A 13,707-nucleotide genomic window follows, 5' to 3' on the forward strand; every position below is an offset into this window, starting at 1 on the left:
AGGAATCCAGGATATGTCCTTTATGCCCCCTGTGAGTCATAAAGTGCTTGGGAAATGGAAAGAGGAGATGAATCTTTTTGAGTGTGATTTTGAAGTCAGCGTCTGCCACACGCCAGCTGGTGGGTGTGAGTTGGGCAATTTCACAACCTCTCCAAACTTTGGTCTCCTTGTCCTATACAGTAGGGTCTCTGAGTCCATACCCCACAATCCTGCAGGTCATGCAGGTCAACAGTGGGTAAGTACAGAAGAAAAATATGAGAAATATTGGACCCATTTTTTAAAGGGTGAGGTTTTTTTTCTCAGTGAATAAAAAGATCCTCTCTAGGCCAATGACTATCATTTTCCATTTTCTATGATGGGAAAGAGATTGAAAAGTTTGAATTATGAATTATAATAATTTTAGCAGAACCTACTGAACAATTTTTATAACCAGAATATTCTTTTCTTTTCTTTTTTGTGGTTACTGGGGGACTGAACCTAGGAGTCTTTTACCTTCAAGCTATACCCCCAGCCCTATTTCATTTTTTATTTGGAAACAGGGACTCACTAAGTTGCTGAAAGCCTCACTAAATAGCTGAGGCTGGCCGCAACCTTGCAGTCCTCCTAGCTCAGCCTCCCAAGTACTGGGATTACAAGCATGTGCCACCATGTCTGGCTCAGAACCAGAATATTCTTTTTGTAATTTTTGGTTTGTGGCCTTGGGTAGTGAGGCTCTGGTCTTTGGTGTGTGGTGCCTTAGCCTCAGGGTTCTGGTTAGACTGTGGCTAGTCCTCTCTGTGTTATCAACCTTGTCCAGGTTCACTCTAACACAGGCAACAAGAAGGGGAGGCTGAGTGACCCACTTTGGGAGAAAGTCAGTCTCAAGAGAGACCCTGCAGTGGAGAACGTGCAAGAGTCCACAAAAGACTGGTCTGAAAATAGTGACAACTGGGAAATGAGGGAGGAGAAAAGCAGAATGAATAAGCAGAAACCATCTTCTAAGCAAATCCTGGGCCTGAGCAGAATTGCTGGAGTTGGCAAAGGAATTCTCAGCCAACTTCAGAGAGGAGGGATGAAGAGGGGAGCGAGCAGGATCAAAGACAACGACGTAAGGGGGCCCAGGTAATGAGGCTGAAGAGGAGCAGGCAGGCCCGAGGCTGATCACCATGGCCACAGGGGTGATGCTGTGCTCCGGGCCCAGGAGGTGGAGCTGCATCTACTTCAGATGGACCGGAGGGCTGAGACTTACCTTGCAGGCTGTTCCCGTTGGTGCTGGTGCAGGTGGGAGGTGGGGAGGTCTGGGGTCTGACGACAGGCGCGAACGCACTCTTCTGTTTCACGGCTGAGACCATGTTGGCTGGTGAGAAGGAGAAGATGCCCGAGGAGCTGCTGCAGTTGGAGGGGAGGCTTGTGGAGGAAGCCATGGTGGGGCTGGATGGCACAACTGGGAGAGGACATGGGAAAGAAATGTCAGCCACTCTCATGGCATCTGGAAATGAGACAGCTCAGAGCCAACTCTTCCCTGGCCACCTGCTCAGCCCCTTCCCCGGCATGCACTTCCTGAAACTCTCAGAACTCCGCCCACTTTTGTCCTTTGGTACTTAGCACAGGATGCCTTTCATGGTTGGTGATGTTCTCTGTCTCTTGTGGGCCTGCCATGTGCTCCATACCATTCTAGGCACTGGAGTCAGAGATGGCCATTTCCTTCAGAGGGAAATGGTCCTTTCTAATCAGCCCATGGCAGTACCCAGTCCAAGCATGGTGGGTGCATCAGAGCACAGAGTCATGGCCCTCCGAGTTCCCCAGCCCGGGAAACAAGAGCGCAGTTCCCTCTTATCAGAAACAGAGTGGCATGAAACAGTGACAGGTACCACAGCCAACTCCATGGAGGAGGCAGGAAGGGAAACCAGAAGAGGTCTTCAGAGGCCATCTTGAAAGGATGTGGCCACCCAGGATGGAATGAGGGGTGAAAGAAGGATGAGTTGAAGGCAAGGCCAGGATTCTAACTTTAAGCACTGGTGGGTGGTGGTATGGTATGACCCATCCTCTCCTAGAGACTGTGAGTTTTGTAAGCATTTGATGGCACTTTAATGTTCCAGAACATAGCTATAGGTAAGGAGGAAGCCAGGTAGATAAACAGATTGCTGTGTGCAACATTTGTAGGCAATGCAGAACTGCATGTCTAAGTCCCAAATACTTTATGCCCTTGTACCATGGAGCTTGACATAAATGTATGTCAAGTAAGCACTGGGCTAGGAGCCTTATGTCAATGCCCACAGTCTGGTAACAGCAAGAATGCAGATAATCAATGATGGAAGGACTTTGGCAATTCAAAAACAGAAAATCTAACTGCTTGGGGCTGTAAAAGAAATGGGTAGATGGACATTCTCTACTAACCGTGGTCCCCTCTGCCTGCCCTTTCCTTTTCTGCGTATGGTTATTCATTTCTTGGTTATTTCAGGAGGCAGAAATTTTGCATACACTCTGCCAAAGCCAAGGTTTTCACACAGGCACTTTCTGTTTCCTCCCTTTCCTGGAGAAAATTATGAACCCTGTCCAACAATTTCCAGGCATTTAATTCAAATTCTAGGCACTTCCATCTACTTTATTATGTTTGAAATTATTCCATAAACACCACATATTGCTTTGTCATGCCCAAGAATCTCCACAGCTTTTTCATTTAGTCATTGGCAAAGCAACCTTCAGCCCACTGCGGCTCAGAAAGTCTTTTAGCAAACTGCCAGAGGTCCATAGCTAGAAGCCAGGAGTCAAACTCAAATTTGGGGCTCTTTCTTATGTCATTCTGCAAAGGACAAAGATACTCAGAGGAAAAGCCCCCTTCCTATGAGCCCTCCAGGGCCCAAAGAGCTGTGTGTAGATGGCCCAATCCTAGGTCTACTGGTTTGGGGAAGTTAGGGAAGTGGGAATTAAATCAGTCCTAGGCATCTATTGCCATCAGAGGGAAATGACCCCTTGTAACTCTGCCCAAGGGACTCCCCCAACCAAGAGCACCAAGTGCTTTATGGAGCAGAGCACAGAACCCATACCCTCGGAGTTTTCACAAACATTTTCTAAACTGTACTTTTTCTTTTAATGAGGCCAGCATTTTTATACATCTCTTAGGATTTGTAAATGTGAAAATACGTTCAATAATAACACCCATTTAAATTGCAAAACTCCTGCACTGGAGGTTTGATTTTTAAATATTCCTAGACTTGAAATCCTGCTGGTTCACTGAGGACGGCAATTAATCTCGTTGGCAAATGCGATCATTATGTGTATTTAGAGGTGGGGAGTTGGGGGGGTGCTAACAGAGAAAGGGGTAAAATATAGTCAAGCAGCTCCATTTGTTAGAGCATTATTAGTTATCAGCCACCACACCAGAAAGTGTGTTCACCAGTAGAATGTCTTATTTTATTTTTTTATTCTGTTGGAATTTTTCAACATGAGTGGTTTATGAATAATTAAATATTAAAGAGGCGAAAATTCAAATCAGCCGGGCTTTGTGTTTATTGTTTTATTTGCATTTAGGCAGATAAAACCGTCCCATCTGAGAGAGCCCGTTTGAGAATTTAATACTATATTTGTGAGCACTGAGGAAATCAATTAATGGAAATTAAATGTTGGGAGTTTCACAGTCTGACAGATGCAATCTCAGCCCGAAGTCACTGGGTGTCTGCACAGGCCAGAGAAGAACAATCTAAGGCTCTAAATTGAATTGCTACCATAGAGCAATTAGTTTATTGATTTAATTAAGAATGCCACCTTTTAATTCTCAGGTCATGATTGAAACATTTTCTGATTGACCAGATGAGAGAACGTGGAGGTGATGGATGTATGAGAAATAATCTTTCTATACATCAAAATCTTAGGTGAACCTGACCTGGAATGTTGACTCTTGAGTGAGATGGACATAATATATGCAGATTATTTGGGGGGAATGTTAAATGCCCAACAAACTGCTGATTCCAAACAAATAAGTACAAATGTCCCTTGAGCAGAAAATTCACCCAGAAAGTGAAAGGCCTTAGGTGTATTTTCAGAAATTACTCTCTTAAAGGCCAGCAATGACCTTTCTTCTTTCAATGGATTAGCATACTCCACATTTCCATGGGGAGAAACAGCATACCTTACAGCATTTTTAGTTTAGTTTTCTTTTATAAAACAAAAGATCATGAGTAGTCTTTCATTTAATAACACAGATGTCTCTCTACAAATGTCTACAAATTTGGCCACATTTTGCACATCAGAATAGCCTCCTAGAATGCCCAAGATGAACTTGGGTATTTGTCAAAATTTTTTCAGAGGGAGATCGAGATGAGGAGACGCAGCCTATGACAGGTTTTTACTGAGATGATAATGCGCTGAGTCTTAGATGTATTTTATATATATATAAAATGCCAATTTGTTGAAGTTCTTTAGATACAATCTAAGTGTTATATCCACACTATCTTTTAAGCTAAACTTCTTTAAGGCAGGAACAAGGCATCAAAAATATTGTGTGTGTTTGTGTGTGTGTGTGTGTGTGTGTGTGTGTGTGTGTGTGTGTTATCTTGCCAGATTTCTAGAAATAATGTATTTTTATTTCTTGAATTTTATATTCTTTTTTTTTTTGGTGTTACTGGGGATGGAACCCTTATACCTCCAGGATACACTCCCAGACCTATCATATATATACATATATATATATATATATATATATATATATATATATATATATATATATATATATATTTGAAACAGGGTCTCTTAAGCCAGTGAGGCTGGCTTCGAACCTGCATGATCCTCCTGTCTCTGCCTCCCAAGCGCGAGGATTACAAGTGTGCGCCACCACGCCCGGCTGAATTTTATATTCTTAAGAACTCATTAAAAATGAAAGGAAAAAAAATCTAAGTATTAAAGGAAGTTATACTCCTTAAGGGGTAATTTTTAAGCTTTAATTCTTGTTGCTACGGAATACACACACCACCACCACATTGTGATTTTGACTGCGATTTTTGAACCTGCCTATCATATGCCAGGCCTTGAGACATATCATTGTGAGCACTATCTTATCCACGGCTTACAACACTAGGTGGGATGGGTACTAGTTCCCTTTCTATTGAACAGATGAGAAAATCAATGTTTTGAAAAGAGATGCACTAGCCCAGGGCCTCCAGCTAGTAACTGGTAGAAGCAGATGTCTGACTCCAAATGTGGGTTCTTGGAATGATATGCTGAGTCTGATTGGTTATTTGTTTATTTTTTTATTCATTATTTTTCTTGTGGTACTAGGGATTGAACCCAGGGGTACTCTACCTCTGAGCTATACTCCCAGGCTTATTTTATTTTATTGTTTTTGAAAAAGGATCTCACTAAATTGCAGAGGACCTCGCTAAGTTGCTGAGGCTGGCTGCAAACCTGTGATCCTCCTGTCTCAGCCTCCCCAAGTAACGGAATTACAAGCATGTGCCACCATGTCAAGCTCTGAGGCTGCTTTTGATTGCAACAAACTTCTGACTGTTGGGAAGACACCGTGGAGTGGAAGCTAAGCAGAAGACTGTAGAGATTTCTGCTGGGGAGGATGATCATTTTGCAGCCTCTGAGGGATCAGCATCTTGTAGCCTGGGGGCCCTCAAGCTGATCAGCCTTGGCTGGTGGGCCCCTACATCAAGGTACCAGCCCTTCTGGGGAAAATGAGCAGGACACAGGACGCACATCTACTTACTGGCATAGGGAGAGTTGGCAGCTGAGCCGTTGAGGAAGGTTGGGGAGCCGCCCAAATTGGACATTGCGGCAGAGCCGTATCCGTTCATGCTCGTGGTGACGGAGTTGTAGTTGGTCTGCTGGGGGGTGGTGCTCGGCACGTATCCGTGTGGTGACACGCTGCTTGAGTTGCGGGTGAAACCTGAAGGGTGGGGGCAAAAGCAGGGGTGAGGGTGGGTGCATATGGCGGCCATCCCTGAAGACTCAGGGAAGGAAGGTGTCTCTTTTTCTCACACCATTTCTGCAACCCAGAGGGAAGGGATCGGGTGATTCATGTGCGTGGGCTGGTGGCGCTATCTCTGTGATTAAAATGGGAAACAAGCAAGCAAAAGACACATTTCTTGGAAGATCATAAATACTTAGCAGGGCCATAAGAAGTGGCAATGCAGGGCCTATAAATTATCATTTGGGAGCAGAAATAAATCCCAGTCTAAGAGATGTACCCTGGAGTTAACAGGTTCCTATTCCTTGGGCAAGAATGATGTATGTTGGCCCCTCAGAACTTTAATTCCATCCCTCTTTGCTATCTGTCATTCAAGGCTTACAGTAAAAAGTAAAGTAGAGATGGCTGAATGCATACCTCCTTTCTAGCCTCCATGCCAGACTTCAGATGTCAGAGCTAGCAGCAAAAGTCTACAATAACATTTGATACGCACAAACTAGGGATCATCCCTTAGGAAGAAATATTTTTTTAAATAAAAATGGATGTCAAGTAAATGGGGCTGGGCTTTAAGTTGGGAGGAAGAGGCAGGGCAAGCAGGAGGGGAGAAGAGCGGGCTCTGACCCTGATTGGTGGCTTGGGATGCCTCTGAGACATTCACGGCCAGCTGTCCACTGAAGGAGTTCACGCCCATCATCCCCGTGTGGACCGAGGTGTTAGCAAGGGCCGGAAGCTGGTTGTGGTTACGAGGGACGCTGTACAGGGCCTCAGCGATGTCAGCTGCTCTCTTCAGGATAATTTCCTGAGAAGTCAAAGGAAGAGCCCGTTTAGTCACTCCCGGTCCCACTCCCAAGGAGACCACGTCTTAAGTGCTTATTATATGCCAGTCCTTGTGCTGAGGGCTTCCTCCTGTGGCTCGCTGTTAACTGCTGGATCCCTACTGACAAACCTGGGAGGTGTGTCTCATCATCATCGCCCCTGAATCACAAATGGGGAAAGTGAGGCTCAGGAAGGCAAAGACTGCATAAAAGGACAGTCATTTACTTAAGGACAGAGGTGAGATTCTGAATGCCATTGGTGGAATTTGTAAGTCCATGAGTCAGCACTCTGGGTCCCCTGTTCCCCAGTAGTGACACGCAAAAACCTAAAGTTTCTTCGTGTGTGTGTGTGTGTGTGTGTGTGTGTGTAGGAGGAAGGGGGAGGCTCCAGTCTATGCCCCCACTGATATGCAGGGCAGACAGGAAGCCTATTAGCAGGACTTTGCAGTTCAGCACTGAATCAGGAACATGAAAAAGAGTGATGAATTTGTCAGACTCAGTTTCCTAAGCAATTTGAAGGTTTGTTGTTGTTTGATTTTGCTTATTTATTAATCAATTAATTAATTATATTTATTTTTGGTACTGGGAAATTGAACCCATGCAATATTCTACCTCTAAGGGACACCTTCAGCTCTTTTTTACTTTTTATATTTTTAAATTTGAAACATAGTTTTGCTAAGTTGCTGAGGCCAGCCTCACTAATTTGCTGAGGCTGGTCTCGATCCTCCGGCCCTTCTGTCTCTGTCTTCCATATACTGGGATTACAGGCTGTGCCACTACCCCCTGTTGCCATTCAAGTTTTAATCTATGGAGCTGCTCTATGAAACAGGAGTAGACAGTACTATTCAAGCCCTCGTTATACTTTTTAGGGAAAAAAACGTATTAAATCCCCTTTTCCTCCTAAATTTGCTTTAAAACCTGAGAGAGAAGTCAAATAAAGCACTGTTAACTCTCTTCTCTATGTATGAAGTACATCCTCAGTAGAGATTAGTTTTTAAATGGAGTACTTTTTCCGGTAAAGGAAAATGATTTGGTAGAAAAGGCAATAAAAGATTCACAAAAGAGGGAAGGATTGAATAGCCCTGCAACGTGACAAATCTGAATTACTTAGGCTCTTAACGCGTATGTATGGCTTGTGTATTATTTATGCCATCCTCATTCCATAAGGAAACAGATTCTCAGCTGAACGCGGAAGCCCGCGCGGGTTGGACACCCACCCCACCACTCACCTGGTTGTTGTGTGGCATCCCATACAGTGCCTCCACCAGATCCGCCGCCCTTTTGAGGATCACTTCCTGTCAAGAGAAAAGGAGATACAGTCCTCTAGAGCACAGGCAGGTTGTCTTTATCTTTTCACAGGATCACGCTGCGGTCCTTCAGACCATGCTTCGGCAAGGCACAGCTATAAAAGCAGTAGCGTTGGGGTCCCCAGAATACTGCTAAATCACCAATTTATCCTTGTTCACATACACACTTAATCGAGTCAAAAGGTGAGCATCTTTGGTACTCCAAGATAAAATACATCACTCGATAGTCTACCATAGGCGCGATAAAGCACTCGTATGTTTATTGCTGAATACAATTCCGGGGTCATTTACTAGATTACTACAATCGATGTCATCCAGTGCTTGTTATGAATCCCTAAGATGTGTTTATTTTGAACTTAATTGCTTATTCCAGGAACCATGACCTTATCAGCCAGGTCATTGTCAAGGGATTTCCAATCAATCTTCAGCCACTAGAAGCATGTAGCATTAAACCTCGTTTGTTTATCTCTCTTGCATGGCACAGCCATGATCTAAGAGGGTGATGCAATATCCCTGCCCACAGAGACAATACGCTTTGTCTCATGAAGAGACTCTCCTGTTCCGAGAAGCCCCGTCTGCACTAGCCTTCATAACGGGTAGCACCTATTTCTTTTAAAGCCATCCTGCTATTTCAGTATTGTTTATATTTCCTATTTCCTCACTTGTTCTCATTTGAGATTTATATGCTGATACTCATTCCTTAAAGAAGTAAAAAAAAAATTCTTTTTTATTGAGGTGGGCTTCCCCACTTAGCTTTTGCATGGTTCCGATAATATGGGGTACCCTATAAAAGCACGCAAGGTGGTAATCTTTTGTCATTCTGACCAAAAAAAAAAAAAAAAAGAAATCTTCCTCCCTTCCTTTTGCCCTAATTGCCTGCTTGTGCTAGCATGTGAAAAAGCAAAGCAAAGGTTGATGTGTGGGAAAATGGGGGCTTAGCAGAGTGTGAGTATTGAAGGGAATTTGGAGGAAGATTTGTTTACTATTCTCCGCTGTTGGTAAAGTTTCACACAGAAGCTTAACTTTATACATTTCACACAATGGAGTTCCGCACGGAGCAGCGGAGCTGTTCCATTTTCATATACCGCAGACGCTGATCAGAAAATAGGGATATAATTGCATTCATTTTGCTGTCACCATAGCCTCTTCAAAAACCCTCGAACAACTCTCGAAATGACAAGCTTTTAGATACATATTAGCATTTTTCAATTTTAAATTCTCTATAATATAAGATAAAACAGTTGTCATATTGCAGTAACTACTTATGACATATATAATGTCCTAAATTCAAAAATGAGATAGAGGGGCTTTCAGTTCTCAATAAACATTTATGCGTGCCTTGAGCTGCTAGACCCCTTTATAAAACAATTCAGTTATTTTCCAAGTAGGGAGTGGAGAGCATTGTATAATCAATGGAGGCTATACCCATATATCTGAAATCATTTTCTTACCTTTTAATGCAAACTACAAGATAATTTACTAGTTTTTTGTGTGTAGTATTGCTTGACCACAGCAGTTAATAATTTACTCCGGTGTGGGCACACTAAACTTTATCCCCAGATCAAATTCAGCTTGGGCTGCTTTCACTCCAACCCCATGTCTTCATCTGGCTCTTAGAAAAGAGTAAAACAAAATAAGATCAAATTCATTTGTTTACTAAGATTTGGCTTCCCTGGATCTATGTTCATTTATTCCTTCAAATAAATATTTATGCTAATGTTTGGGCTTGGCAGAGGAGGCATTTTTCTTTCTTTCCATTGAAAGATAAAAATACAAGTCTCCTGTTTGTTGAAAGCATACAGAGGGCAGTAAGACCCTGCACCCATGAACTGTACTCTAGCAACTCTATCATTGGGGTTATTTATTTATTTATTTATTTATTTATTTATTTATTTATTTATGGGCCTGGGGATGGAACCCAGGGGCATTCGACTTCAGAGCTACACCCCTTGCCCTACTTTTTATTATTATTTACTTTGAAACAGGTTCTCACTAAGTTGCAGAGGACCTCACTAAGTAGCTGAGGCTGTCCACGAACTGTGATCTTCCGGTCTCAGCCTCCCGAATGCTGGGATTGCAAGCATAAGCCACCAGGCCGGCATCCTTGGGAATTTAGAGCATTCATCCTTATTTTACATAATTTCATAGATTCAGGGAGGAGGAAAATTTAAAAATAACTCTACAATCTCTGGAGATTTTTTAAATCAGAAAAAGCTCATCTTTTGGTTTGTTTGTTTGTTTGTTTTTGGTGATACTGGAGATTGAACCCAGGGGCATTCTACCTCTGAGCTACACCTCCAGCCCTATTTTATTACATATTTTTTTTTATTTTGAGTAGGGTCTCACTATGTTGTGTAAGACCTTGCTATGTTGCTGAGGATATTTTAATCTTAAATATTTGGGAGATGAAGTCTTTCAGTGACATGACCCAATTGGTATTTGGGTACCAGAGACTCATCACCATTAATCTTTTGAAAGCAAAGCGCATAGAGTCCGTTTCCTCAAGTTGCCTCCTTCTGTAACCCACCATGTGGCGCACCCTGGTTCACGACGGCGGGCATGCTTGTCCACTCTGCCCATTGCCAAAGTCCTGCTATTATCAGCACAGCCTCACTTTGAGCCAGCAGTCTAGAACTCGAGTAAGGCAAACCTGGGTTTCTTGTCTCCTAGAAGCTATGTGCTTAGATGCTATCTCACCCATTCCAAAATGCCCTTCCCTGCAGTATCAACCTGGGGGGGTCCTAGAGGGAGCCCACACTTGGTTCCGTGCTGCCAATGTGATCCAGCATCTCTTAGGTATTTTTGCAAACGGGAAGGAGAAAGGACATTTCTGGGTCCTCTATGAGTTAGTGCAACAGACCTGCAAGGTGCTTGGATTTCGGTGACCAGAAAATTGCTCTCACCTCCGTGTCATTACGTTCCCAGTGAACTAGCCCCCAAGCGTGTTTGTGTTGGGGATCTAATATATTGCCTTTCAATCAGAGCTGAGAGCCACTGAACACACAGACAGAACATGACGAGCAGGTCAGAAAAGCAATAAAGATTTTACAGAGCTGTCCAAGGTGCTAAATTTACTCAATAATGGGTTTGGCACCATAGTGTTAACCTCTCATTTACTACCAGTTTGAGGGACTAAATTGAAGTAGCTGACTTCATTTACCTTGAAATGTATATTTTATGACATTATGTAAGTAGATTGAAAGGGCACTGCAGTTTTAACAATTTAAAGGCTCAAGCATGGTTAAGATGAAACTTGAATATTTATTGTATATTGCACTTAAAGTACATAGAATGTTAAAATGTATTGATTAAATTTGTAAAAGGCATTATAAAAATGACAGGTTGTATAAAAGATATATGCCTTTAAAGATCAAATTGATAGTGTATGCTATCTCTTCTGTGGTCACAAGTGTAATTTTTTTGCAGTTTTATATGGTAATTTGAAAAATCTGTAATTTCACATTAGGAAATGATTGAGCCTGGGATGTTAAAAAAAAAGAAAGAAGTTTCCCATAAGGGGAAGAGCTGGGTACTTCATATAATCTTTTGTCTCTGAAATTGTTCTTAAAGTCCTAATTTTTGTGGCATTAGGAAGGAGCATGGTATAAGGATCCTTCAATACGAATATTCAATTTTAGGATTTGTAAAAAGAAAAAGCAGTTGGCAAGTACTAATATCTAATTTTTCAAGGCATTTATTTGTCAGGAGAGATTTTCTCTTCTTTCCATAATATTTAAAACATCTCCCTACTTGCAGTTTCAAACATGAGGATAGAGATTAGACTCTTCCAAGATAATTAATCCTATCCTTAGACTTAAAACAAATCCCAAATGGGAATTAAAAAGACAAATACTCGTATTCTAAATATTGAAAAGCCCTAGAGCCTCCTTAAAGATGCAATGCTTGTTCTCTAGTCTGCATCCCCAGGCAAACTATTTTTTTTTCCCTCTTTCTTTCCATGGACTTGCATCTTTTCTCTTAAAGAAACAGAAAATGTTTACTCTTTCCTCCTTAAAACCAAAAACTTTCCATCAATCTATTTCCTCTCACAATCAAAACTTGGCTCTTTTGCAAGGTTTGTAGGTTATTGATTAGATGAGTGGGGGTCCGTAGAGAGGAAAGTGGATGTGTTGTGCTGAATCTCTTTAGAATCTACAGAAATACCGGAGAGACTCAGGGAGGTATGGGGCTCCAAGGAGCAGCCATGTGTAATGAAACTGCTTTCGAGTTGGGTGTAGTCACTCTGCCCAGCCTCAAAGCAAAAGGTGTGGCTCTTTTCTGTCTCCACACCATTATCCCTCTGCCTCTCCTTCTCTAAAATGCTGCTTGGCTCTTCAGAATGTCCATTTGCAGTACCTCTCATTCCTCAAAAGCCTGCTACTAAAGGCAGTAATCAAAGAGAGAACTGTCGTGTTTTGACAGTGGAACATGAACTTGGTCTTCACAGAGAGCCTCTGAAGCCTACCATTTGGCAAATGAGGAAACCGAGACGCAAACAGAGACAGGTCAGCTAACTTTCCCTGTGCACACAGAGCTGATGAGTTGCCAAGCAGGGATTCACCCCCAGGTCTGCTAGAAATAAGAGCCTGAGAGCTTGATGCAACTCTATCAGAAATAATTCTGCCTTCCCTGCTACCCCAGCTCCTAATATCTCCCATTCCTCTGAAACAGTGTAGACCATCTATACCATCAGCATGACATAAAGATGGTTTAGCTCTGATCTGAAGTATGTGACTATTTATTCTCCATGGCTATACTCTAGACCCTCTTTGAGGTCATACATACTTCTTAATCACCTTCTTTAACCCCCCCCCCAGCACAGTGCTCAGTAGAACTCAGGCCTTGCAGAATTTCTTGCTGAAGAATGTATTCTACAATATCATTGCTGATTTTTAAAGTTGAAGGGATAATTTATATGATGAAATGGCAGTTACAGACTTGGTACGGTTTATAAAAGCAGAAGGCTTAAATTTTGTGTTCCCTTTGACTCCAGACTTTTTAATCCAATATATAAATTCCCAAAGGTCAAGTTTTGATCACTGTTTTTTTTTTAACGTCACTCTTTTATGAATTTGCTCTTTTGGGCTTACATTTTAATTTTGTGATTAATATAATGAATCATGTCTAGGAGAGACATTATCTCAAGTTATAGGCTGCTAGCCACATGCAGATGATCTTGATATATATCAGCCTTTTATTAACTGTACTCTCAGACCTTTAAAAATACTTGGGTATTTGTACATTCACAGGAAGCACCTCAGGGACCAGGCATCTCATGTCAAATATGTAGACATAGCTAACTCATGTTTCCTACTATTTCATGACAGAAAAATCTCTGTGGATTATATCACCCTCTTTGGGAGTCTTTGCGTAGCATTTGACCTCAAATATGCAGCCAATATGCTCATAGTCACTGGCCACATGTAGCTTTCAGGCTGAAGGGGAAGGTTGTCTAACTGAAAACTGCTGGGCCCATTCATAAACCCAATTCAATATTTGAAGCAACTCAAACCCACAAGAACAGAGCAGACGGCCCGAACTTTCTTTTGCACATGGCTCATACAGGTCAACTCCTAACACCTATGGATACCTATTTACCCACACAACATGAACGTTTGAGTTTCAGAACTGGATTTTGAGACTCTGGGAATTGCATCCTATGATTCTTATTGATGCTCTCAGTATTGTAGAGGACAAT

General features: G+C 42.2%; 1 protein-coding gene across 7 annotated transcripts in view; it reads right to left on the bottom strand.

Moving 5' to 3' along the window:
• EBF1 (EBF transcription factor 1) overlaps nucleotides 1-13,707 on the bottom strand; it is a gene marked incomplete at both ends in the record, with an annotated part of 425,505 nt that overhangs the window by 8,598 nt on the left and 403,200 nt on the right. For 5 of the 7 annotated variants that reach the window (XM_080699121.1, XM_080699120.1, XM_080699126.1 and 2 more), the window contains 4 exons: nucleotides 1,229-1,423; nucleotides 5,687-5,866; nucleotides 6,509-6,686; nucleotides 7,932-7,997. In XM_080699121.1, coding sequence (XP_080555247.1) covers nucleotides 1,229-1,423; nucleotides 5,687-5,866; nucleotides 6,509-6,686; nucleotides 7,932-7,997 — 619 coding nt within the window. The remainder of the gene's footprint in view (nucleotides 1-1,228; nucleotides 1,424-5,686; nucleotides 5,867-6,508; nucleotides 6,687-7,931; nucleotides 7,998-13,707) is intronic. The other 2 variants (XM_080699123.1, XM_080699122.1) reach the window with 1 other exon arrangement.

Source organism: Muscardinus avellanarius (genome assembly GCF_963383645.1).
Source record: "Muscardinus avellanarius genome assembly, chromosome: 7".
NCBI classification, from domain to species: Eukaryota; Metazoa; Chordata; class Mammalia; order Rodentia; family Gliridae; genus Muscardinus; species Muscardinus avellanarius.